The 27,590-nt window shown below is 47.5% G+C and overlaps 1 protein-coding gene across 4 annotated transcripts in view; it reads left to right on the top strand.

The window, feature by feature from the left end:
• LOC140398328 (STE20-related kinase adapter protein alpha-like) overlaps window positions 1–27,590 on the top strand; it is a 125,910-nt gene that overhangs the window by 72,177 nt on the left and 26,143 nt on the right. For all 4 annotated transcript variants that reach the window (XM_072486900.1, XM_072486898.1, XM_072486896.1 and 1 more), the window contains 2 exons: window positions 17,730–17,901; window positions 21,111–21,215. In XM_072486900.1, coding sequence (XP_072343001.1) covers window positions 17,730–17,901; window positions 21,111–21,215 — 277 coding nt within the window. The remainder of the gene's footprint in view (window positions 1–17,729; window positions 17,902–21,110; window positions 21,216–27,590) is intronic.

Here is a 27,590-nt window from a genome sequence, read left to right as displayed (position 1 = left end):
TATAGATAGATTGGAGAGTCGGGCGGAGAAATGGCAGATGGAGTTCAATCCAGGCAAATGCGAGGTGATGCATTTTGGAAGATCTAATTCAAGAGCGGACTATACGGTCAATGGAAGAGTCCTGAGGAAAATTGATGTGCAGAGAGATCTGGGAGTTCAGGTCCATTGTACCCTGAAGTTGGCAACGCAAGTCGATAGTGGTCAAGAAGGCATACAGCATGCTTGCATTCATCAGACGGGGTGTTGAGTACAAGAGTCAGCAGGTCATGTTACAGTTGTATAGGAGTTTGGTTAGGCCACATTTGGAATACTGCGTGCAGTTCTGGTCGCCACATTACCAGAAGGATGTGGATGCTTTAGTGAGGGTGCAGAGGAGTTTAACCAGGATGGTGCCTGGTATGGAGGGTGCTAGCTATGAAGAAAGGTTGAGTAGATTAGGATTGTTTTCGTTGGAAAGACCTGATTGAGGTCTACAAAATTGAGGTATGGACAGGGTGGATAGCAACAAGCTTTTTCCAAGAGTGGGGGTGTCAATTACAAGGGGTCACGATTTCAAGGTGAGAGGGGGAAAGTTTAAGGGAGATGTGCGTGGAAAGTTTTTACGCAGAGGGTGGTAGGTGCCTGGAACGCCTTGCCAGCGGAGGTGGTAGAGGCGGGCACGATAGCATCATTTAAGATGCATCTAGATAGATATATGAACGGGCGGGGAACAGAGGGAAGTAGATCCTGGGAAAATAGAAGACGGGTTTAGATAAAGGATCTGGATCGGCGCAGACTGGGAGGGCCGAAGGGCCTGTTCCTGTGCTGTAATTTTCTTTGTTCTTAGAATATTGTACCGACAAGCTTATTGGAAGAGTATTTAACTTGGAGACTCTTGCAGTTACAGGCAGCATAGTTAATTATTTTATCAGGCTTTGGGTGATACTAATAATGTTGGATGTATTGCCCATCCCAAGATGCTTCTGCGAATGTGGTTATGGCTGTTTCATGTAGTGGTTATTTATCAGCACTGTTTACAATAATGCACCAGACTCTCAGAATTTGTTTTGGTGCCAGTAAGGTTTGTCTTGTCTCGCTCATAGATAAGTCAGTCCGGTTGAATGAATGCAAGCAAAGTTCATTTCTTAAAAACACATTTTGGTAATTTCACACGAAAATAACTGGAAAATGCTTTTTCCGTGTCTCTCAAAATGTCCTTGAAGCACCAACAAGTGGAAACAAAAACTTCAAGATAAAAGTAACTTCAGATTTACAAAATTAAATCATTTCAACAAAGGTGTTTGTTGATATGTTTATTCTCCAACGCCTGTAATTGTCTCTGCTAATCAGTTAGACGGATCGCATTCTTCAGGGAATCCTTATCTGGGTTTAGCCCCTTACTTAATTTCATTGGTTCTAATTCTCAGCTGAGACCCCTTTGATTCGTTCAGAAAACTGTCAGTCACTTAATAGGCGATTGGTTTATTAGATATTAATCAATGACTGCAAATTGATTAACTGTCCCATGACTTTTGTCCCACGCTCAAACTCCCTACGTCACGTCTGGTCTCAGCTGTGATATTGTTTCAATATTGTTTCAATCTTGTAGAATGTATCTTCCATATCAGAACCTGTAGTACATGATTCGTAACATTTGAGACAGCCACGGACAATATTCAGACAATTATAACTTATTCATATTTCTGCAAATTCAATAATTTTCAAGAATCATTTTAGCTAATATTTTAAAGACCCCCCCCCCCCCCCGAATCCAACAGGGCCAAACCAAAAATGTCTACATTTATAGAACTAGGTTTCCCAACTTGGTATGATTGCTCCACGTTGATGGTCCATGTTAATTGTATCAAATGAAGTTAATTCCTTCTCTCTGAATAAATCTATCCCCCAAGTAAAGTCTGGCTTTGGATTCTTCTTTCAGCATCAAGAGTATAACAGCCCAGTCACATAATCATTGCACTGCCAAACAGCTTCTGAAGTTGCATAATAACTTGCCACCTCTCAGAACTCCTGTATACTATAAACAGCATTCTCCTTCCTACTGTGTGGTGCCAGATAAATCAGCAAAGCAATAATTTAGTCTGTTTTGGATAGTGCTGTATGCTAACTAGATTATACTTCCCTTGTGTTCCCCATTAATTGGATGACATTGGTCTGCTGCTGTCTGAGGAGAATGGTTAAATTGAGAGATTGCATACCTTGCAGTCTGTTTTGCTGACAACTGTATGCAATTCTGAGGTTGCATTAGGAGGCAGCATCAATGCCTTGGTGGGATTCCATGACATTTGATGTTCAGCTGCCTCATTCCCCATTGGAGTTAGAGCAGCAACTATTGCTGCTCGTCTTTCACCAACATTTTCTGGAGGGCTATTTTTAGCAGCAGGTGGGAGAATTGCTGGAAGCTATTAAGACCCTGTGAAACGTGTTGGAAATAACTACAAAATGCAAGATTGCCTTTAAATGTCCTACTGCTCGACTCAGGTCTGGAGCCTATTATAACTTCACGCCTAATTTCTGCACTAAATTATTGCTTTGCTGATTTATCTGGCATCACAAAGTAAGAAGGAGAATGCTGTTTATAGTATACAGGAGTTCTGAGAGGTGGCAAGTTATTATGCAACTTCAGAAGTTTACTCTTGGAGCAGAAGTTTGAAGAACACGTGGACAAAGTGACACATAGCTAATGAGCTTGCTAGGTACATTCTGCATTATTACCCTAGGCGTAGCTGAAAGGTCATTCCAGCTTTCCCACAGCTGCTTCCAGAGAATTTTTCAATCCAGTTCCAATTGATTCACATTATTTGTGAGGCTGCCACAAAGAGAGTGAACCTGATATTTTAGTGTCTGGATTTGATTGCTGCACTACTGTCATATCTTTTTCTTAAAACAGTAAAAAATATATCCAAGACCAAACGGTACAAACACTAATTTTGTGTTGGAGAAACTGGGTACCCTCCCCTCAGTCACAATGTATGGGGAGGGGGGGGGGGGGGTGGATACTCTGATTATTAAAACAGTTCACAACACATTTTTACAAAAACAAATGGTACGAGCACTAAACTTTGCGCTGGAGAGACCAGATACCCTCGCCTCTGTACCAAAAGAAGGGAAGGGCGTGTGGTGGGGAGAGAGAGGAAAGGAGGGTGGTGGGGAGGGCCCAATAGGACACTGAAGAACCTTCAATAGTGCTGTATGCTAACTAGATTATACTTCCCTTGTGTTCCCCATTAATTGGATGACATTGATCTGCTGCTGTCTGAGGAGAATGGCTAAATTGAGAGATTGCATACCTTGCATGTCCCATTTAATATTTATTTTTCAATGAACATCACTTTAAGGAAAGCACCTGCTCATCATCCGGTTGTTTTTCATAGAATAGTACTGCGCACAAATTGGATGCCCTGTTTCCGACATTGCAACACTTCAAACATATTTAATTAGTTATAATGTGTTTTGGGAAAATGTGCTTTGGTATTAAAGTTCAGTGAAGGAAATTATGAGGGACAAATTAACAGGTAGATTGGGGAAATATATTAAAAGGTTTGATTGCACAAGCAATGGATAGTCTTCAAAGAACTATTGTATAGCGTACGGCCCTAAACATTCCTTCAGGATGTAAAAAAAAAAGAATAACCGTGGCTGACAAAGGAAGTTAAGGATTGTATAAGATTAAAATGAAGTTTGGGAAATTTTTAGAATATAGCAAAGGAAGGCCATGAATCTAGTTTTAAAAAAAACATGAAAACAGACTCCAAGCTTCTATTGCTATTTGAAAGGGAGGCATTTGGCCAAAACAAATGTAGGTCCATCACAGTCAGAGTCAGGAGAATTCATTTTTTAAAAAAATATATGTTTATTAAAGTTTTTTGACACAATTTTTCTCCCTTACAAACAATAACCCCCCCCCCGTAACAAAATAACAAGAAATCGCACAGAGCAAGATATATCCATGGTGAAATGATATGTTTATATAGCTTTATATACTGGCTCTCTCCCGCACGTGCCAGTTTCCCCAACCCTTCATGTTATCTCTTGCTCATTCCACCACCACCACCACCCCCCCCCCGCCCCCCCCCCTAGGTTTCTGCTGCCGCTGACCGACCTTCCTCTAATGCTCCGCGAGATAGTCTAGGAACGGTTGCCACCGCCTGTAGAACCCCTGTGCAGACCCTCTCAAGGCAAACTTAATCCTCTCCAGCTTTATGAACCCAGCCATATCATTTATCCAGGCCTCCAGGCTGGGGGGCTTCGCCTCCTTCCACATTAGCAAGATCCTTCGCCGGGCTACTAGCGACGCAAAGGCCAGAATGCCGGCCTCTTTCACCTCCTGCACTCCAGGCTCGTCCACTACTCCAAATATTGCTAGCCCCCAGCTTGGTTTGACCCGGACTTTCACCACCTGAGATATTGCTCCCGCCACTCCTCTCCAGAATCCCTCCAGTGCCGGGCATGACCAAAACATATGGACATGGTTCGCCGGACTTCCTGAGCGCCTTCCACATCTGTCCTCCACCCCAAAGAACCTATTCAACCTCGCCCCCATCAAGTGCACTCTGTGAACCACCTTAAATTGTATCAGGCTGAGCCTGGCGCATGAGGAGGAGGAGGAATTAACCCTACCTAGGGCATCAGCCCACAGACCTTCCTCAATCTCATCCCCCAGCTCCTCCTCCCATTTACCCTTCAGCTCCTCTACCAGCGCTTCCCCCTTTTCTTTCATCTCCTGGTGTATTAGAACATAGAACAGTACAGCACAGAACAGGCCCTTTGGCCCTTGATGTTGTGCCGAGCATTGACACCTTGCCCTCCCCGACCCATCCACCCGAGATCACCCTGTCTTGAATTTCTTGTGCCGGGAGCAACGGGAATTCCCTCACCTGTCGCCTCACAAACGCCCTCACCTGCATATATCTAAAGGCATTTCCTGGGGGTATCTCAAACTTCTCCTCCAGTGCCCCTAGGCTCGCAAACGTCCCGTCAATGAACAGGTCCCCTATTCTTCTAATCCCCGCCCGATGCCAGCTCTGAAACCCCCCCCGTCCATCTTCCCCGGGACAAACCAGTAGTTACCCCTGATCGGGGACCACACCGAGGCTCCCATTGCACCCCTGTGCCATCTCCACTGGCCCCAGATCCTTAGCTTTGCTGCCACCACCGGGCTTGTGGTGTACCTTGTCGGCGAGAGCGACAGCGGTGCCGTCACCAACGCCCCCAGGCTCGTTCCTTTACAGGACGCCATCTCCATCCTCTTCCATGCCGCCCCCTCTCTCTACATCACCCACTTGCGGATCATCACCACATTTGCTGCCCAGTAGTAGCTCCCTAGGTTTGGCAGCGCCAACCCTCCTCGGTCCCTACTGCATTCCAGGAACCCTCACCTTACCCTCGGGGTCCTATTCGCCCACACAAACCCCATAATACTCCTACCTACTCTCTTAAAAAAGCCCTTGGTGATCACGATGGGAAGGCACAAACAGAAACCTCGGAAAGACCACCATTTTGACCGACTGCACTCTACCCGCTAGCGAGAGCGGTAACATGTCCCACCTTTTGAAGTCCTCCTCCATTTGTCCCACCAACCTCGTCAGATTCAGTTTATGTAGGGCCCCCCCAACTCCTGCCTATATGGATCCCCAGATACCGAAAGCTCCCCTCCGCCCTCCTCAGCAGTAGGTCCCCTATCCCTCTTTCTTGGTCCCCTGCCTGTAATACAAAGAGCTCACTCTTCCCTACATTGAGCTTATAGCCCGAAAACTCCCCAAACTCCCTCAAAGTCTGCATGACCTCCACCATCCCCTCCACCATTTGGGGCAGCACGGTAGCATTGTGGATAGCACAATTGCTTCACAGCTCCAGGGTCCCAAGTTCGATTCTGGCTTGGGTCACTTTCTGTGCGGAGTCTGCACATCCTCCCCGTGTGTGCGTGGGTTTCCTCCGGGTGCTCCGGTTTCCTCCCACAGTCCAAAGATGTGCAGGTTAGGTGGATTGGCCATGATAAATTGCCCTTAGGTTAGGTGGGGTTACTGGGTTATGGGGATAGGGTGGAGGTGTTGACCTTTGGTAGGGTGCTCTTTCCAAGATCCGGTGCAGACTCGATGGGCCAAATGGCCTCCTTCTGCACTGTAAATTCTATGATCCCCTCCATTGGATCCGCCACGTACAGCAACAGGTCATCCACATAAAGCGACACCCGATGCTCTTCTCCCCTCGAACCACCCCCCTCCATTTATTAGACTCCCTCAGTGACATGGCCAAGGGTTCGATCGCCAATGCAAACAACAGTGGGGACAGGGGGCACCCCTGCCTCGTCCCTCAGTACAGCCGAAAGTACTCCGACCTCCGCCAGTTCGTCACTACGTTCACCACCGGGGCTCTAAAGGAGCTTAACCCAACTGATAAACCCTCCCCCGAACCCAAATCTACGCAGCACTTCCCAGAGGTACTCCCACTCTACTTGGTCAAAGGCCTTCTCCGCGTCCATAGTTGCCACTATCTCCGCCTCTCCCTCCTCCGATGGCATCATTATCACGTTTAAGAGCCACCGCACATTAGTGTTTAATTGCCTGCCCTTTACGAATCCCGTCTGGTCCTCGTGGATCACCCCCGGGACACAGTCCTCGATCCTCGTGGCCAGCACTTTTGCCTGCAACTTAGCATCCACATTAAGGAGCGAGATCGGCCTGTACGATCCACATTGCAGTGGGTCCTTGTCTCGCTTTAGGATCAAAGAAATTGTCGCTTCCGACATTGTCGGGGGCAGGGTCCCCTCCTCTCTTGCCTCATTAAAGGTTCTCACTAGTAGTGGGGCCAACAGGTCTACGTACTTCCTGTAGAACTCCACCGGGAACCCGTCCGGTCCCGGGGCCTTCCCCGCCTGCATACTCCCCAAACCCTTGCTCAGCTCCTCCAACCCAATTGGTGCCCCCAAACCAGCCACCTCTTGCTCTTCCACCCTCTGGAATCTCAATTGGTCTAGGAATCGTCTCATCCCCTCTTCCCCCGCTGGGGGCTACCCCCCCCCCCCCCCCCCCCCCCCCCCCCCCCCCCCCCCCCCCCCCCCCGCGCCTTCCTCCACCGTGCCTCCGCCTTCCCTGTGGTCAACAGGTCAAACTCTGTCTGGAGCCGTCGTCTTTCCCCAAGTAATCTCTCCTCCGGGGCCTCTGCGTATCTCCTGTCCACTCTCAAAATCTCCCCCATTAACCTCTCCCTGTCCATGCCCTCTGTCTTCTCCCTATGAGCCCTGATGGAGATTAACTCTCCCCTGATCACCGCCTCCCATACCACCCCCACCCGCACCTCCCCGTTGTCGTTGGCCTCCAAGTACCTTTCGATGCACCCCCTCACCTTCCCACACACCACCACATCTGCCAGCAGCCCCACATCCAGCCGCCACAGTGGGCCTTGGTCCCTCTCCTCTCCCAGCTCCAGTTCCACCCAGTGCGGGACGTGATCCGAAACGGCTATGGCCGAATATTCCGTCCCCTCCAACCTCGGGATGAGCGCCCTGCCCAGAACAAAAAAATCTATCCGGGAGTAGGCTTTGTGCTCATGGGAGAAAAAAGAACATTCCCTGGCCTGCGGCCTTGCAAACCTCCATGGGTCCACTCCCCCCATCTGATCCATAAACCCCCTAAGCACCTTGGCCGCCGCCGGCCTCTTTCCAGTCCTTGATCTGGAGCGGTCCAGTGCTGGATCCAACACTGTATTGAAGTCCCCTCCCATTATCAGGCCTCCTACCTCCAGGTCCGGGATGCGCCCCAACATGCGCTTCATGAATCCAGCATCATCCCAGTTCGGGGCGTATACATTTACCAACACCACCCACGCCCCTTGCAACCTACCGCTCACCATCACATATCGCCCTCCATTATCCACTACGATAGTCTTGGTCTCCACCCCCCCCCCCCCCCCCCCCCACACCGACTAGCCATCTCCTTTTCTAGGCCAGTCCCCTGTCCCCGCCTCCGTACCCCTCCAGTCCCCCAGCCGGGGGACCCCTGCCCCGACCACCTCTTCTATGTCCCATTCCCTTTCGGCCAGTGCAGCAGCAACCCTTTTTCCGCCAGACCCCTGTCTAGCTTTTTTGCCCACATCACTCCCATAAGTCAGCTGACTCCTGCTGACCCCGGCTTCCCCCGCCGTCCCATTGACCTCCCCGTGTGGGAGTGTCCCAATCCGTATGCGTTCCTTTGTTCCCCTTCCCGCCTTTCTTCCCGCGCATGAGAAAAACCCCGCGCTTTCCAAAGCCTACCCCGCCCCCTCTGGCGCAGCTCCTGACAAGGAGCGGCCTTGTCTCTCTCCCCCAGCCCATGTAACATTTCCTACGTGTGATTGACCCCCTATATGCAACAACCATCACTCATCAACCCTCAAACACCCCCCCCCACCCTCACAAACCCTCAGTTAGAGTCCAACTTTTCGGTTTGTATGAAGGCCCACGCCTCTTCAGGCGTTTCAAAATAATAGTGTTGGTCCTTGTATGTGACCCACAGTCACGCTGGCTGCAGCATTCCGAATTTCACTCCTTTCCGGTGCAACACCGCTTTGGCCCGGTTGAAACCCGCTCTCCGCTTTGCAACCTCCGTGCTCCAGTCCGGGTATATTCGGATCTCTGCATTGTCCCACTTACCGCTCCGCTCCTTCTTGGTCCATCTCAGGACCCTCTCTCTGTCCGTGAACCGGTGAAGTCTCACCACCATCGCCCTTGGCGGCTCATTTGCCTTGGGCCTCCTCGCCAGCACCCGGTGTGCCCCGTCCAGCTCCAGCGACCTCAAAGGGGCCTCCGCGCCCATCATCGCCCCGACATCGTGCTCGCGTATGCCCCGGCATCGGCCCCTCCACTCCTTCAGGGAGACCCAGGATCCGCAGATTCTTTCTCCTCGACCTGTTCTCCAGGTCTTCGTGTCTTCCCGCCCACCTCTTGTGCAGCGCCTCGTGCTGCTCCACTCTCATCGCCAGGCCCAAGAGCTCGTCCTCATTCTCACTGACTCTTTTCTGTGCCTCCTGGATCTTTACCTCGTGAGCCTTCTGGGTCATCCCTAGTCCTTCAATTGCCGACAGCATAGGCGCCAGCATCTCCTTGCGCAGCTCCTCGAAGCAGCGCTTCATGAACTCCTGCAGCTCCGGCCCGCACTCCGCTTTGTCCCCGGCCGCCGCCATTTTGTTTATTTTCCCTCGCTTCTCCCGCTGCTCCAATGCCGCTTTTCTGCCCGTTTCACTTCTGGTCCGGTCCATAAAAGTTGGAGGGGGACCTCTCTCTTCCCTTCCCCCATGGGTTGTCTTCGAAAAAAATTACGTTGGGGCTACTCTAACGAGCCCGAAAGTCCGTAATAGCGGGAGCTGCCAAATCGTGCGGCTTAGCTCCACATAGCCGCAACCGGAAGTCGTCAGGAGAATTCATAATGGGGAATTATTTTGGTTGGGAAAATAGAGAAATCGCAGAGAAGCTAAATGATTACTTTTTGTCTGTTTTCACTAAGGAAGATGCAGGAAATTTCCCAGATATAGAGATCCAAAGGACATGGGAGAATGTAGAGTTGAAGGAAATTGCAAGTAACAAGATTGTATTGGAGAAATTAATGGGTCTGAAAGATGGTAACTTCCCGAGACCTGATGTTATGCATCACAGAGTGTTGAAAGAGGTTGCTATGGAGATGATGGATGCACTGATGAAAATTCTACTGATTCTGGAATGGTTCTTGAAGGTTGGACAGTAACAAATGCCACCCCAAAGGGAGGGAGAGTGAAAACTGGGAACTGCAAACCTGTTGGGAAAATGCTGGAATCTATTCTAAAGGATGTGATAAATGGACACTTGGACAATCATGTTCAGATTGGACTAAATCCGCATGGATTTACAAATGGGAAATCACGTTTGATGAACTTGTTGGAGTTTCTTGTTGATGTTACTAGCAAAATTGATAAAGAGTCGGTGGACGCATGATGATGCAGCAAACTATTAGGAAGGCCTTTATTGCAAGAGGATTTCAGTACAGGAGTAGTGAGATCTTGCTACAATTGTACAGAAGCTTATTTAGACCTTACCTGGAATACTGTGTGCAATTTTGATCCCCCTCCCTCAGAAAGGGTTTTATTGCCGTAGAGGGGGTGCAACAAAGGGATGGTGGGATTATCTAATGAAGAGAGACTGGGCAAACTGGGCCGGTATTCTCTGTGGTTTTGAAGAACGAGAGGTCATCTAGAGGTGGCGCAGTGGTTATCATTGTTGCCTCACAGCGCCAGGGGCACGGGTTCAATTCCGGCCTTGGGTGACTGTGTAGAGTTTGCACATTCTCCCCATGTCTGTGCCGGTTTCCTCCGAGTCCAAAGATGTGCAGGTTAGGTGCATTGGTCATGCTAAAATTTCCTCATAAGTGCCCAAAAGGTTAGGTGAGGTTACAGGGATGGGAGGTGGACCTAGGTCGGGTGTCTTTCGGGGGGGTCAGTGCAGATGGGCCGAAAGGCCTCCTGCACTGTAGGGAATCTATGATCTCATCAAAATCTACAAAATACTTCAAGGAATAGACAGGGCAGATGTAGGTATGATCTTCCTTCTGGTGGGAAGTCTAGAACCAGGAGATACAATTTCAAACAGGGGAGGCCACTTAGGACCGAGATGAGGAAAAACTTCCTTACACAGGAATATGAATCTTTGGAATTCTCTGCCCCAAACGTCTGAGGAAGCTCAGTCATTGAATATATTTAAAGCAGAGATTGATAGAAAGGGTTATGGAGATAGTGGGTGTACAAGGATCGTATTAAATGATGGAGCAGGTTCGATGGGCTGAATGACTTACTCCTGTTCCCATGTTCATTTGGCCTCTAGATTTAGGGTGCTATAGAAATGCAGTTGTTTTTTTTTCCTTATTGCCCTCCTTCAAATGATATGCAAACTATATGCACCACAATCCCATCCGACCATCCCCTCAAACATTTGAAGTTGGTAAGTACAGTTTGTAAAATCTTAGCTCAAATTGAGGGATGGGCAATAAATGCTAGCTAACCAGTGACGCCCACATCCCATAAATGAATTTTAAAAAGCACAATGATCCAAGTGCAAAGCCATGGTAAGGAGCACCTCAATCCATCTTTGACGCCACGGAAAATTGGGAACTTATAAAAGCCTGTGGGATACAGCGAGTTGGATCCAAATTGGCTCGGTGACAGGAAGCAAAGGGCTTTGATGGATGTTTCAGAGGATGGAAAATTGTTTCTAGTGGTGTTCCACAGGGCTCTGTGGTGGGGCCCTTGAAGTTTGTTATATATATTAATGATTTGGGCTTAAATGTGGGAGGCGTGATTGGGAATTTGCAGATGCCACAAAAATTGTCCGTGTAGTTGATACTGACGAGGGTAGCTTTCGACTTAAGAATTATATCAATGGTTTAGTTGAGTGGGCAGAAAAGTGGCAAATGGATTTCGCTCCAGAGAACACTCAGGTTTTGCATTTTGGGGAGGGTAAACAAAGCAAGAGAATACTCAATAAATGGGAAGATATTGAGAGGGGTAGAGGAAGTAAGGGACCTTGGAGTCCATGTACACAATTCTTGAAGGTGGTAGGGCAGGTGGACAAGGTGACAAAGAAGGCATATGAAATGCTTTCCTTTATTGCGCAAAGTATAGAATACAAAAGCAGGATGTAATGTTGGAACTGTATAAAAAGCTGGTTAGGTCACTGGTTAATTCACCTAACTGGGGTTTTGTACACTGTGCTGGTCACGACATTACAAGATGAGCATAATTGCTCTGGAGAGTGCAGAGGAGATTTACAAGCATTTTGCCAGGGCTGGAAAATTGCAGCTATGAGGAAAGGTTATGTAAGATAGAGTTGTTTTCCTTGCACTAGAGGAGGCTGAGGGATACGTTGATTGAAGTGGACAAAATTATATGGGGCCTATATGGAGTAGACAGGGAAGATTTGTTTCCTCCTAGCCAGGGCTCAATTGCCATGGTGCACAGATTTAAGATGATTGGTAAAAGGATGAGATGGGATATTAAGAAAATGTTTTTCACCCAAAGGGTGGTAGGTGTCTAGAATTCACTGCCCAAATTGGTAGTTATGGCAGAAAATGCTCAACTCATTTAAAAGATACTTGGATCTACACCTGAAGTGCTAATAATAATAATAATCGCTTATTGTCACAAGTAGACTTCAATAAAATTACTGTGAAAAGCCCCTAGTCACCACATTCCGGCGCCTGTTCGGGAGGCTGGTATGGGAGTTGAGCCCGCGCTGCTGGCCTTGTTCTGCATTACAAGCCAGCTATTATCTGCAGACTGAGACTAGAAAGAGTGGCTACTTTTTTTCAGTTAGCACAGATACGATGGGTTGACTGGCCTCTTTTTGATTCTAACCAATTGGGATAGGTGTGCTACTAGATATAATCTGATAAAATACTTGTTCCCTAACTACTCCCTGTGGTGATATAATAATCTTTATTGTCACAAGTAGGCTTACGTTAACACTGCAATGAAATTGCTGCGAAAATCCCCTAGACTTCTTTTCGGGTACATGGAGGAAGAATTCACAATTCACCTAACGAGCACATCTTTCGGGACTTGTAGGAGGAAACCGGAGCACCCGGAGGAAAGCCACGCAGCCATGGGATGAACGTGCAGACTCCGCACAGACAGTGACCCAAGCCGGGAATCGAACCTGGGACTCTGGTGCTGTGAAACAACAGTGCTAACCACTGTGCTATCGTGAATGAGTGGTGTTGGGGAGAATCAGAGCACAGAAGCAGTGTTCAGCCCATCCCGCACCCCAAAGCCCAGGCTCACTCAGATATTTGCTTCCAACGCTACAACACATGGGAATACATGATATGCATGCATATCTGTATATAACTGTACAAATGTAGAAAGCCGTTTATCAATGTATGTAATCACCGGTATGACCTCCTGCCAATGGGTGGCATCAGACATGCATCATGTGCCTGACGGGACTGGGCAGTTGGTGGTAGGACGGATAGTAGGGCAGTTGCACTTAGAGTAACTCCCCAGGAACTTGAGTAACTTTGTTTGTATATTGATTTGTTAGTTATCTTCCCATGTGTTGTTGCGCACAGTGTGTCTTTAACCCATATACGGTGGACAGATGATTGAGTCAACTTCATTTTGAATCAATAGTCTCTATTCGCATCACACAATGTTAGTTAATCAATCACTCCATCAACACAAGTTATTCTACAGAGTACTAAAAGTTCATGCTAGACCTTAAGTTTTGGGTGACTAGCAAGTACCCAGATCGATATTGGCCTTTATCTCTGTGCTGACTCCTGTAGTCCTCGATGCTTGGTCCTCGATTTGGTCTGATGCTCTGGCTCTGGTGTTCCTTCTGTTGGTGGCGTGATGATGCTCCTTGTGGTGGCTGGTGAAGTTCACTGTTGTTACGTAGCTGTTGCTGGCTGCTGCGGGAGAGATTCTAAGGTGGTGCAGCACCGTTTAATCTTCCTGGATTTCGTGCACTTTTGGGCGGACCCTGGGACATTACCAATCAATTGATCAGGGTTCGATCACCCTGATCGAAATCGGGGGCTGCCACATCGATTTTGGGGTGTGCACTCATCGGCCATGTCTGCAGGTGTTAGAGGCATGTAGGCTTTCCAAATATGAGTTGATTGACAGTGTAGTTTCATTGTCCCTGGAGATGACCTTTTTCCTGTGTATTGCAATGTCTAGGCTGCAGCTTGCTCATCCATGTTTATTTAAACTACAGCCTTCACTGGGCTACATTTCCCAGCATTCTTTGCGGACACGGTATCTAACAGTAAATCACGGTACCGATTCAACACATTTATGTTGTTTGTGTCTCTTCATCATCGGGGGAACCATGGAACACAACACTCCCCTGCAAACATTTCCTAACTCAATACTTCTGGTCTGTACATCATGAGTAAGACGGCAGTAATTTGCATGAAAATACCATCTTTAATGTGACACAGCATTCTAAGATTCCTTACATTGAGCAAAGGATTGAAGAGGCATAATTTGGGGGTGCTTGTTATTTTGTGCTTAAGCTCACTGCACTTATAAAATCATGGAATTTACAGCAAGCCTGGCTCCATGGTGGAGATTTCCAATTAGACAAACTGCCTGGCTCTGTCACGTAGCTCTGCAATTTTCTCCTTTCCAAGTATTTATCCAATTCCCTTCCAAAAGCAATTACGAGATCTATTTCCACCAATTTTTCAGTCCGTGCATTGTAGATGACCACAACCCAATAACATTAAATTTGCATGTTGGCATACCCTGGCTATCTCACAGTGCCAGGGACCCGGGTTCAATTCTGGCCTCGGGTGACTGTGATTTTCCCCGTGCCTGCGTAGGTTTTCTCCGGGTGTTCCAGTTTCCTCCCACAGTGCAAAGATGTGCAGGTTAGATGGATTGACCAAGCTAAATTACCCCGAGTGTCCAAAGATGTGCAGGTTAGATTACAAGGTTACTGGGAGAGGGTGACCTGTGTCATGGGCTCTTTCTGAGGGTTGGTGCAGACTGTTACAGGCCGTAGGGAGTCTATGATTCTATTCTGTGATTTTTTAAATTTTTTTTAAACTGTTTCCCACCTCCCCTGTCGCTGGCTTCTCAATGGCCTTAAACCTGTACCCTGTGGTTATCAACCTTTTTGCCAGTGAAAACATTTTTGTCAAAATCCTTCATAATTTTGAACACTACCATTAAATCTTTCATACTCCAAGGAGAACAACGCCAGTCTCTCCGCAAAGAGTCATAGGTTGGTACAGCACAGGAGGCCGTTTGGCCCATCCAGTTTGTGTTGTATCTCATAGGAATCATGAGATCCCTACAGTGCAGAAGGAATCCATTCATCCCATCGAGTCTGCACTGACCCTCCGAAAGAGCAGCACCCCCCCCCCCCCCCCCCCCCCCCCCCCCCCTTGCCTAAACCCAGGTCCATTCCCTATCCACCTAACCTTGGACACTAAGGGGCAATTTAGCATGACCAATCCACCTAAACAGCACATCTTTGGACTGTGGGAGGAAACTGCAGCACCCAAAGGAAACCCACGCAGACACTGGGACAACGAGCAAACTCCACACAGACAGTCACCCAAAGTCGGAATCAAACCCGGGTCCCTGGCACTGTGATGCAGCAGTGCTAGCCACCGTGCTGCCCCTAGATTGGTCTGCAGAGCAACTCAAACAATCCCATTCCCCTGTTTTATCCTTCTAACCATGTAAGTTTTTCATTTGAGTGCCCATCCACATTTGTTTTTGAGATTATTCATTGTCTCTGCTTCCACTCCCCTCAATTACACTTGCTGCAAAAAAAGTTCTTGTCACATCCCCTCTGCATCCTTGACCAAAACCTTGAATATGTCGCCCCTAGGTAGCTAATGGGAACAGCTTTTCTTTGTCTACGTTTATCTAAACTTGCGATATGCTTGTACACCTATCAGATGTCACCTCAATCTCCTTCGCTCCAAGAAGAACAATCCCAGCTTCTCGAACCTAACCTAACGTAGCTAAAATCTCTCATCCCTCTAGTCATTCTGGTAAATGTATTCTGCACCCTCTCAAGGACCTTGTGTTATGACCAGAACTGGACAATAATACTTAATATGCAGATGCTAGAATCCAAAACAAGAACCGAGGATGCTGGAAAAACTCAGCAGACCTGGCAGCATCTGTAGGGAGCAGAGTTAACGTTTTGAGCCCACTTGGCTCTTCATCAGAACTGAAGAGCGGGAGAATGTGTTGCATATCAAACTGTAGCTGGGAGAGATTGCAACGAGGTGTAGCAACTGTCAGAGCAAAAGACAAATTGCCTGATGTGGGAGGGGGTGTTTGCATTGAGGCAATACTTGTATGTTTTTTTTTAAAAGGGTGTTTAAAATGGAGGAGGATGGTCACAGTCTAAAGTTGTTGAACACAATGTTGAGTCCTGTGGGCTGTGAAGAAGTTGAGTTCTTTCTGCCCTCGGTCTGGTCTCAGTCAAACCGAGTCAGATTGTAGGTATAGATTTATTTTATTTCAAATAGCTTGCAAGCTCCACTCACTGATAAAAAGGCAGGAGATCCATGTCTCTTGAAACTTCCAGAACAAGTGAGACAAAGGGAGACAACGCATGTGGTCTTTAGTTTACATTCATGCAGTATCAAGTTCCACATACACGAATATAAGATTCCGATAGGCCCTTTCCTTGACTTGGTCATATAATCTAACTACCACTGATTCTGATAGGCTCATTACACATTCCTTTCCTTCCTCTGGGCCTCTGCCTCCCAGCATCCTTTGTGCAAAGAACCAGTCCCTATAAATCACCCCTCCCCCTCTCGCCATGCTTTGCCCAATCCCTTTGTTCACTCCCTGCAATCCGAATCAATGTCCATAATGCACTATTCTAACTGATCATCCCAGTCTAATGCTCTTTTCTTTAGTTCAATTCCTCAACCTGCCTAATCGGCAGATGGGATGTTGCTCATCCAGTTTGCATTGGGCTTCACTGGAGCGTTGCAGCAGGTCAAGGACGGACATGTGTGTATAACAATAATACGCGAGTTAAAGCCTAACCAGAACTTTATACGGAACTTCCCTGCTGTTGTACTCTTATCTGCTATTAATGAAGCCTAAGATTCCATATATGACTAATTGCTCTCTCAACATGTCCTACAACCCACAAAAATCTCTGCACATGAAATCCTCTCCTCTGTACACCTTTGAGAACTGTTTCATTTAATCTGTATTGCCTCAATTCTTATTCCTTCTGCCAAAGTGCATGAGGTGCTTGAGACAATTTGCACCTCTTTAACCTGGTGTAATATATTTATATATGTTTCTGGAACCTACCTCTTCATTCACCTGAGGAAGGAGCAGCGCTCCGAAAGCTAGTGATTCGAAACAAACCTGTTGGACTTTAACCTGGTGTTGTAAGACTTCTTAAAGTGAATGAGGTCACACATTTCTGTATTCATCTGTCCATTTTACTAGCCTATCCGTGACCCACTGTCATCAATCGGTATCATCCACATCTCCAAGTTTGGATTCTCAACAAATGGAACACAAAGTAAAATTTTAAAAACCATAAAGCACTGGCCCGAGCAGTGATCCTTGGGAAACACCACAGCTACATGTCTGGTTTTTTAAAAAACACTTACCATGGCTGTCCCTTTCTGTCCTGAAGCCAATTTTTTTACCCAAGTTGACACTGACCTGCTTATTTGATGAGCCTCAATTTTATGTGCCAGCATTTTATGTGATACTTTGCCAAACACTCTTTTTAGTCTATATAGACAACATTTATTTTATAGATGACACCAATTCTTTCCCTTCATCAACCTTCTCTATTATGCTACCAAAACATTAATTACATTAGCCAAGCACCTTCTACCTTTTATAAATCTGTGTGGCTCCTATTTTTTCCTTAATCGTTGTTTCTGAAACCTAACCCAACACTGACATTAAAACTAATGTTTAATGTCCGCACTCTTGAATAAGTGTGTCACTCTCCAATCCTGTGGCACCTGCCTGTATTACTGCTCACCCCAAAACTTCCTTTCGTGGCCTGGGGTGCAAACCACCTCGACCAGCAACTTATCAGATACTTTCTGATATTACATTTTTCTTTCAAACCTGTGTGCCGATTCCCACTGACTCTGTCGCTGCTTTTCACTTGGGCACTGTTCTCTCTCAGGCTCACACACTCTCATGACAGTTCATTTTACTCTGTTTCACCAAACTGTATATATTCAACCACCTTATTTCCTTCCTTCCAGGAGTGTTCAAGCAAGTCACATTCTAATATCGTCAGATGGACAGGTTTATTTATCAGGACTCCGCAGTATTTTCAGTATGATCAGCCATGGGCAGAGGCTACGGGTGATCCATGACTTCCCTAAATACAGTGTTAAAATATTACCATGGCTGAGTCCCGAGCTGCTGCAACAGGTAAGTTCACACCTGTAACCAAGCTCTTTGCATATCGGGTTGCATTTTATATTTATAATCTTGCCAATATGGAACCAGGAAAGTGTGGCAAAATCAGTCCAGTCTGATAAATCTTTGATTTTATTATTTGCTGGTGCATTAAAATATATTTAACAAAACTGTTTGAATTAATCAACATTCAGCTGAGTAAACCAGGAAGACCTCTGATTGTTACTGGGCCAATGCCAAGGGAACGTCTACAGTGATCCTGTTGCTGGCCAGTTACAGTGATGGTGGTCTGCCCTGTGACAGAACACTAGAGCTAATGCCAAGATCCCAATAGACTTGACACTGATGTTTCCTGCTGGTTGAAAAAAAAATTTCATCTACGAACCTGTAGATTGAGAAGCAATGCTTGGGTTAATGCTCCTGCTGTTCTTAGTCAGGAGTTTGGTGCCCCTTATTCAGCTTGCGCTCAGAATCCGCCTCCTTGTACTTGGTTTCAATTGTTGATTACTGATTCTGGAAACAAAAGTGAGTGTGGACTGTTTTGCCTTAATTCAGTCTTCTGATGTGGGTGTCACAGGCAAAGTTGGTATTTATTGGCCGTTCCTAATTGTCCTTGAGAAAGTGATAGTGAGCTATCTTCTTGAATGGCTGCAGTCCGTGCGATGTAGGTACACCACAGTGCTGTTAGGAAGATCATTCCAGGATTTTGAACGAGGAACAACGCAGGATGTATGATTACCGTTCCTTGTTGGAATGGTTTGCAGTGGAAAGTTTGTTACTGAACCAGTGGAACTCCTATTTACAATGATGAGGGGGAGGGGAAGTATCTGCCCTTAGTGTATTACTGTAGCAGGAAGGAATACTATTCGGATGCAAGAAAAAAAATTAAATCTCAAACTTGCCTCCAAACTGACCACTCGCAGGGTTAACAGATGAGATGGGGAAACATTTAAATATAATCAAGCAGAGAGCCTCACACTTGCCCTATTCAACACTGGGTGGGCAGCTGGGTTTCCCAGTCGTCGGGAAAACTCGAGAAACCGCGAGAGGTGAGCAAAGCTTCAGAGCAAATGTAAAGGCTCTTGGTAAGGAGAAAATGGGAGTGTTTTCCCCCAGCCCACCAAACTTACCTCCTCTGCTCATACAATTAAAATGCCCATCCAGAAAATCTCCCTCCCCAAAAATTGGGGATCAGATTATGTACCCCCACTCCCCATCAACCGCCTCATGCTCCAACTAACTGCTGCTGGCTCCTTATTTGGCCTTGTGGGTCAGCTCTGAAGTGCTCTCCAGCTAAAAGGAAGCCAAGACTGTCATTCGGACTGGTTTCTGGGTGGGAGCTTCTTCCATAAACATTGTACACTGTGGAGTCAAAATTGGAAAACCAAAGCTTCCCATCCAAATTTGCCCACCAACCTTGGTCTCAGTCCCCTCTCTGGAACCCCGTCAACCCCATCCCTGTTGTAGTCGGGGACCCTGCCCAGAATGCTCAGATAGATGGTGATTTGTTTTGAAGACCGATGGGTCTCTGTTGGAAATCATTGCACAGTAAGAAGTCTTACAACACCAGGTTAGAGTCCAACAGGTTTGTTTGAAACACTAGCTTTCGGAGCACTGCTCCTTCCTCGGGTGAATGAAGAGGTATGTTCCAGAAACATATATAGACAGATTCAAAGATGCAAGACAATGCTTAGAATGCGAGCATTTGCAGGTAATTAAGTCTTTACAGATCCAGAGATAAGCCATCCCCTATGGACAAGCCTTCCGTATACACAGAATCTGCTCCGATGAGGAGGAGCGTAACAGACATCTACAGACGCTGAAAGATGCCCTCGTACGAACGGGATATGGCGCTCGACTCATCAATCGACAGTTCCAACGCGCCACAGCAAAAAATCGCACCGACCTCCTCAGAAGATAAACACGGGACACAACCGACAGAATACCCTTCGTCCAGTACTTTCCTGGAGCGGAGAAAGTACGACATCTTCGCAGCCTTCAACACGTCATCGATGAAGATGAACATCTTGCCAAGGTCATCCCCACACCCCCACTACTTGCCTTCAAACAACTGCGCAACCTCAAACAAACCATTGTTTGCAGCAAACTACCCAGCCTTCAGAACAGCGACCACGACCCCACACAACCCTGCCATGGCAATCTCTGCAAGACGTGCCAGATCATCGAAATGGATACCACCATTACATGTGAGAACACCACCCACCAGGTACGCGGTACATACTCGTGTGACTCGGCCAACGTTGTCTACCTCATACGCTGCAGGAAAGCATGTCCCGAAGCGTGGTACATTGGCGAGACCATGCAGACGCTGTGACAATGAATGAACGGCCATCGCGCAACAATCACCAGGCAGGAATGTTCCCTTCCAGTCGGGGAACACTTCAGCAGTCAAAGGCATTCAGCCTCTGATCTCCGGGTAAACGTTCTCCAAGGCGGCCTTCAGGACCCGTGACAACGCAGAATCGCCGAGCAGAAACTTATAGCCAAGTTCCGCACACATGAGTGCGGCCTCAACTGGGAGCTGGGATTCATGTCTCATTACATTCATCCCCCACCATCTGGACTGGGCTTGCGAAATCCTACCAACTGCCCTGGCTTGAGACAATTCACACCTCTAACCTGGGGTTACCCCGATCTCTGGATCTGTAAAGACTTAATTACCTGCAAATGCTCTCACATACCTCTTCATTCACCTGAGGAAGGAGCAGCGCTCCGAAAGCTAGTGACATCGAAACAAACCTGTTGGACTTTAACCTGGTGTTGTAAGACTTCGTACTGTGCTCACTCCAGTCCAACGCCGGCATCTCCACATCATGGAAATCTTTGCCACTGTGTTCACTCAGCAGGAGTCGGATCCTCATTAGATTACCGAAGGCCAGGAGGGTGGGGGTAGGATCAGGGTCGGGTGATGAGAAATTGATGTACACTGGAGTCCTGCATTCTTGAATGGAGGTTGTGTGAAGTAGTGATTTATTTACTGTGTCGCAGGTTTATTTCTCAGTAAGCTGAATTAAAGGCTTTTAGTAGAGTGAACCCGATCCTATGTGAGATTCTAGCAGCTGATTATGGGTTATTTAGTCACCAAGTTCCATTTACATGGCTGTTGATCATTGGGAAACTTTATATTAATGCCTTGTTATAATATTTACAGCTGCTAACTATGTGTATCCTGTTACCATTTGTTCCCTTCCTTCCTGTAGAATCTGCAGGGTTATGATGCCAAATCTGATATTTACAGCCTGGGAATAACGGCATGCGAACTGGCTAATGGACATGTTCCCTTTAAAAATATGCCTGCGACTCAGGTATGTGTGTTATAATGTACTCGGTGCTGCATGCCATAGGCACAGCCAACAGCATGAGGTTGGCACATCACAGGGCTCTGATAATATAATGATCAATTGATTGCGAAGAAAGATAAAGGAAGATTTAATTGGCAGGTTGAGAATTGTTGATCACTATTTGTCACTGTACGGTTCAGTTCAATCACCAAATTATCTTCCCTTTAGTTTTATAACATGCAACTTGATCTGTACTAGCCATGATGTTGCTTGTCATCACATTGTTAGTAAAGCTGACTCTGGTCAAGGTCCCAAATGGTCTGCCCCTTATTTCTAATGTTGTCCCCTGTTTCTGGAATCCCAGCTAGGGAAGACATCCATCCAGTATCTACCGTGTCTAGCCCCTTAATAGTTTTGTAAATATCTAATAGATCACTTTTCATTCTTCTAAACTCTGGAGAATAAAGGCCCAGTCTCCTCAATCTTTCATCATAAGACAGTCCCACCATCCCAAGAATCAGTCTGGTAAACTTTTGCTGCACTCCCTCTGGCAAGTTATAGGGACCAAAACTGTACTGAACACCCTGGTGTGGTCTAACGAAAGTTCTATACAATTGAAACATGACATCTTTACTCCTGTACTCAAATCCTCTTGCAATACAGGCCATCATGCCATTTGCCTTCCTAATTGCTTGCTGCACATGCATTTTAATTCTGTGACTCATGGACAAGGGCACCCAGTCTCTTTGGACATCAACACTTCCTAATTTCCCATCATTTAAGAAATACTGTGCAGTTCCATTCTTCCATCACAATTATTGACATGTTGTTCCATCTGCCATGTTCTTATCCACTTACTAAGCTTGTTCAAGTTCTCCTGAATCTTCTTTACATCTTTCTCATAACTTTTCAGTCCCATCTGGTTTTGTGTCATCAACAAACTTAGAAATATTACATTTGGCCCCCACAAATAATTGATATAGAGTGTGAATGCCTATGGTCCCAGCACTGATCCTTGCGGTACCCCACTAGTAACCTAAACCTGCAAAAGACCCATTCTGTTTGTAGGACCTTATTGAAAGCCTTCTGAAAAACCAAATACACCACATCGACTTGTTCCAATGGAATACTCTACTTTCCTGGAGGAGTACAGCTCCAACAACACACAAGGGCAAAACAGCCCACTTGATTGGCACCCCATCCACAATCAGTCGCTCTCGCCACCACCAACACGCAGTAACAGCAACTCACCAAGGCTCCTTGGTTATCACCTTCCAAACCCACAACTACTAACATCTAGAAAAAGAGTAGCAGACACATGGGAACACCACGACCTGGAGGTTCCCCTCCAAGTCACTCACCATTCCTTCACTGTAGCTAGGTCAAAATCCTCGGACTCCCTACCTAAGAGCACTGTAGGTGTACCTACACCTCATGGACTGCAGCAGTTCAAGAAGTCAACTCACCACAACTTTTGCAAGAGTAAGGATAGGTACAGATGCTGACCTGGACACCACCGCCCATATTCCATGAATAAAAAGTTCTGCTTGTCACATCCTCAAAAAACACCCATCAGGTTTGTGAACATGATTTCCCCTTCATAAATCAGTGTTGACTCTGCGCAATCAGATTAGTATTTCCTAAGTGCATAGGTATCATAAACTTTATAATAGATTATAGTAGTTTCCATATTACTTTGTCAGACTAATAGGCCTGTAGTTCCCTGATATTTTTTTTTTTTTCCCCTCCTTTCTTAAATAGTGAGGTTACTTTTACTACCTTCTAAACTACAGACAATGCTCTGGAATCTGTAGAATCTTGAAAGATGACCACCAGTATATCTCTGTAGCCACCTCTTTCACCACTGGTATGTAGATCACCAGATCCCAGGGATTTATCAAATTACAGTCCAGTATTACTTGTCTAGTAATACTAATTTCTTTCAGTTCCTCATTCCCACTAGTCCCTTGATTCTCTATTTCTGGGAGGCCTTTTGTATCTTCCTCCATGATGACAGACACAAGTAATTATTTTGTTTCTCTGCCATTTCCCTACTCCCCATTTATAAATTCTTCTGTCTGTGCCTGTGATGGATTCACATTTGTCTTATTTTCTTTTTTACATATGTACAGAGGCTTTTTACAGTCTGGTTTTAGGTTTCTTGCTCATTTACATTCATATTCAATTCTCTCTCTATCGGTTTCATGTATGTTTGAGTCTAATAATAATAATCCTTATTGTCACAAGTAGGTTTACATTAACACTGCAATGAAGTTACTGTGAAAATCCCCTAGTCGCCACACTCCGGTGCCTGTTCGGGTACATGGAGGGAGAATTCAGAATGTCCAATTCACCTCACAGCACGTCTTTCGGGATTTGTGGGAGGAAAAGGTTAAGTGGGGGTTGCTGTGTTACAGGGTATTGGTAGATGCGTGGGCTTGAGTAGGGTGCTCTTTGTAAGGGCCGGTGCAGACTCGATGGACCAAATGGCCTCCTTCTGCACTGTAGATTCTATGAAACTGGAGCACCCGGAGTAAATCTATGCAGACACTGGGAGAACGTGCAGATTCCGCACAGACAGTGACCCAAAGTCGGAATCGAACCTGGGACCCTGGCATTGTGAAGCAACTGTGCTAACCACTGTGCTACCGTGCCACCCAGGAGGTTGACTAAGATTGTGTATGCTGTTTCCTTTGTTTGTCTCTTGTCACAGCACGGTAGCACAGTGGGTAGCACTGTTGCTTCATAGCGCCAGGAAGCCGGATTCGATTCCCGGTTTGGGTCACTGTCTGTGCGGAGTCTGCACAATCTCCCTGTGTCTGCGTCAGTTTCCTCCCACAAATCGCGATAGACTTGCTGTTAGGTGAATTGGACATTCTGAATTCTCCCTCCGTGTACCCGAACAGGCGCCAGTGTGTGGCGACTAGGGAATTTCACATTAACCTCATTGCAGTGTTAATTTAAGCCTACTTGTGACACTAATAAAGATTATTATTATTGTTGTATAGTAAAAATATCTTCTGTTTTAAGCAGTGGATTCTTGTGGCTGCATTCTTTCCGTAAATAATTGGGATTTAGGTTTTCTTTTTAACAAAAGCAGTTACTAGTTTCAAAGAAAATCATAATACCAGTCAGAGGTGTTACTGCTGATGTCCTACTTAGTGATATGGGACATTTAGTAATATTGTTTAATTTAACAAAGGTACTGTTGAATCTCTGCTGTGAGGCTACCAAAGGCCCAAGAGGCTGGCTGCAAAAGGGTGACAGTGAGTTTAAGTTGGGAAGACATTCGGTGCTGGAAATAGCAGGCCCAACTCGTCACCACCAATACAGCTGGGAAGAGAGTTGTAGGGTTACTACTTGTGAGTAACACAGCAGCTGAATGATGGGATCCAGAATGAGGCACATGATTTGTACAACTTGCAGGATGCGGAATGTCTTGGGTCAGGAAAGGAGTATTTCCGTTGTTGATGCAGAGCAGTGTCAATAACCAGCTGCCTACATGCTGTGCCACACAAGAGGAGGAAAGAAGATTCAGTCCAGGACTTGCAATGGGAAATCAGGAATGGAAACCAGTAGCAGGATCAATAGGAGGAACTATTATATGAAAAGCCCAGGGTCTGTGTTTATCGACCTTATTCATTTCCTGACAACTGAACGGAGGACCGAGGCACTGGGAGAGTAACTATAAAAACATTAAGATTACAAGACCTGTGTTCGGAGAGGATCAAAAAAAGGCCAAAGGATATGAAGGATAGACTTAACTATCCAGGGTGTATGTAAATGAATAAAGAAAGCAGACTTCCGGTTGCGGCTATGCGGAGCTAGGCCGCACGAATCGGCAGCTCCCGCTAAGACGGACTTTCGGGCTCGATAGAAGAGCCCCAACGGGATTTTTTACACAGCCAACCCGTGGGGAAGAGAGGAGAGAGGTCCCCCACTAACCTGTATGGACCGGACCCACAGCGAAACGGCCAAAAAAACGGCACTGGAGCAGCGGGAGAAGAAGGGTAAAATAAACAAAATGGCGGCGGCCGGGGACAAAGAAGTGATGCAAGAATTCATTAAGCGCTGCTTCGAGGAACTGCGCAAGGAGATGGTGGCGCCGATGCTGGCATTAATTGAAGGACTTGGGGAAACCCAGAAAGCCCACGAGGTGAAGATCCAGGAGATCCAGGACAAAGTGAGTGAGAATGAGGACGAGCTCTTGGGCCTGGCAGTGAGAGTGGAGCGGCACGAGGCGCTACACAAGACGTGGGCGGGAAGACTCGAAGACCTGGAGAACAGGTCGAGGAGAAACAATTTGAGGATCCTGGGTCTCCCAGAAGGAGTGGATGGGGCCGACGCCGCGGCATATGCGGGCACGATGATCGGGGCGCTGATGGGCACGGAGGCCCCCACGGGGTTGCTGGAGCTGGAAGGGGCGCACCGGGTGCTGGCGAGCAAGCCCAAAGCAAACGAGCCGCCAAGGGCAATGGTGGTGAGATTTCAACGGTTCACAGATAGAGGGTCCTGAAATGGGCCAAGAAAGAGCGGAGCAGCAAGTGGGACAATGCTGAGATTGGAATATACCTGGACTGGAGCACGGAGGTCGCTAAGCGGAGAGCGGGTTTCAACCGGGACAAAGCGGTGCTGCATCGGAAAGGAGTGAAATTTGGAATGTTGCAACCAGCGCGACTGTGGGTCACATATAACGGCCAACACTACTACTTCGAAACGCCTGAAGAGGCGTGGACCTTTATATTAACTGAAAAGTTGGACTCTAATTGAGGGTGGGGGGTATTTGAGGGTTGAAGTATGATGGCGGTTGTATATAGGGGGGTAAGCACGCACAGGGAATGTTATATGGGCTGGGGACGAGAGACAAGGCCGCAACAGAAGCTGCGTCGGGGGGGGGGGGGGGGCAGGCTCTGGAAAGCGCGGGGTTTTTCTCCCGCGCGTGGGAGGAAAGGTGAGAGGGGGAGCGTAGGAACATCTATTGATGGGGAGATTCCCACGGGGGGGGGGGGGGGCGGTCAAAGGGATGGCGAGGGAAGCCGGGGTCAGCAGGCGTCAGCTGACTTACGGGAGTGATATGGGGGGAGCAAAAAAGCTAGACAGGGGTCTAGCGGGAGGGGGGGGAAACAGGGTTGCTGCTGCACTGGCCGAAAGGGAATGGGACACAGAAGAGGTGGCCGGGACGGAGGTGAGGGAGACGCGGACACGGGACTGGTCCAGAAAAGGAGATGGCTAGTCGGGAGGGGGGGGGGGGGCAGGCTCTGGAAAGCGCGGGGTTTTTCTCCCGCGCGTGGGAGGAAAGGTGAGAGGGGGAGCGTAGGAACATCTATTGATGGGGAGATTCCCACGGGGGGGGGGGGTCAAAGGGATGGCGAGGGAAGCCGGGGTCAGCAGGCGTCAGCTGACTTACGGGAGTGATATGGGGGGAGCAAAAAAGCTAGACAGGGGTCTAGCGGGGGGGGGGGGGGGGGGGAAACAGGGTTGCTGCTGCACTGGCCGAAAGGGAATGGGACACACAAGAGGTGGCCGGGACGGAGGTGAGGGAGACGCGGACACGGGACTGGTCCAGAAAAGGAGATGGCTAGTCGGGGAGGGGGGGTAAACAGGGTTGCTGCTGCACTGGCCGAAAGGGAATGGGACACAGAAGAAGTGGCCGGGACGGAGGTGAGGGAGATGCGGACACGGGACTGGCCCAGAAAAGGAGATGGCTAGTCGGCGCGGGGGGGGGGGGGCGAGAGCCCCTCCAATCCGGCTGATAACGTGGAATGCGAGGGGCCTGAACGGACCGGTGAAGAGGGCTCGAGTGTTCGCGCACTTGAAGGGACTGAAGGTAGACGTGGCTATGCTCCAAGAGACACACCTGAAGGTGTAACCAGGTTAGGTTAAGAAGAGGATGTTAAGGTTAGGTTAAGAAGAGGTTAAGAACAGGTATTTCACCCGGGACTGAACGCAAAAAACAGAGGGGTGGCAATTCTGGTGGGAAAACATGTGTCATTTGAGGCCAAGACTATCGTAGCGGACAATGGAGGGAGATACGTGATGGTGATTGGTAGGTTGCAAGGGACGTGGGTGGTGTTGGTTAATGTATACGCCCCGAACTGGGATGATGCTGGATTTATGAAGCGCATGTTGGGGCGCATCCCGGACCTGGAGGTAGGAGGCCTGATAATGGGAGGGGACTTCAACCCAGTGCTGGACCCAGCACTAGACCGCTCTAGATCAAGGACGGGAAAGAGGCCGGCGGCGGCCAGGGTGCTCAGGGTGTTTATGGACCAGATGGGGGGAGTGGACCCATGGAGGTTCACAAGACCACAGGCCAGGGAATTTTCTTTCTTCTCCCACGTGCACAAGGCATACTCCCGGATAGACTTCTTTGTGCTGGGCAGGGCGCTCATCCCGAGG

Source organism: Scyliorhinus torazame, chromosome 21 (assembly GCF_047496885.1).
Source record: "Scyliorhinus torazame isolate Kashiwa2021f chromosome 21, sScyTor2.1, whole genome shotgun sequence".
Lineage (NCBI taxonomy): Eukaryota > Metazoa > Chordata > Chondrichthyes > Carcharhiniformes > Scyliorhinidae > Scyliorhinus > Scyliorhinus torazame.
This window is presented reverse-complemented; position numbering and strand designations above follow the sequence as displayed.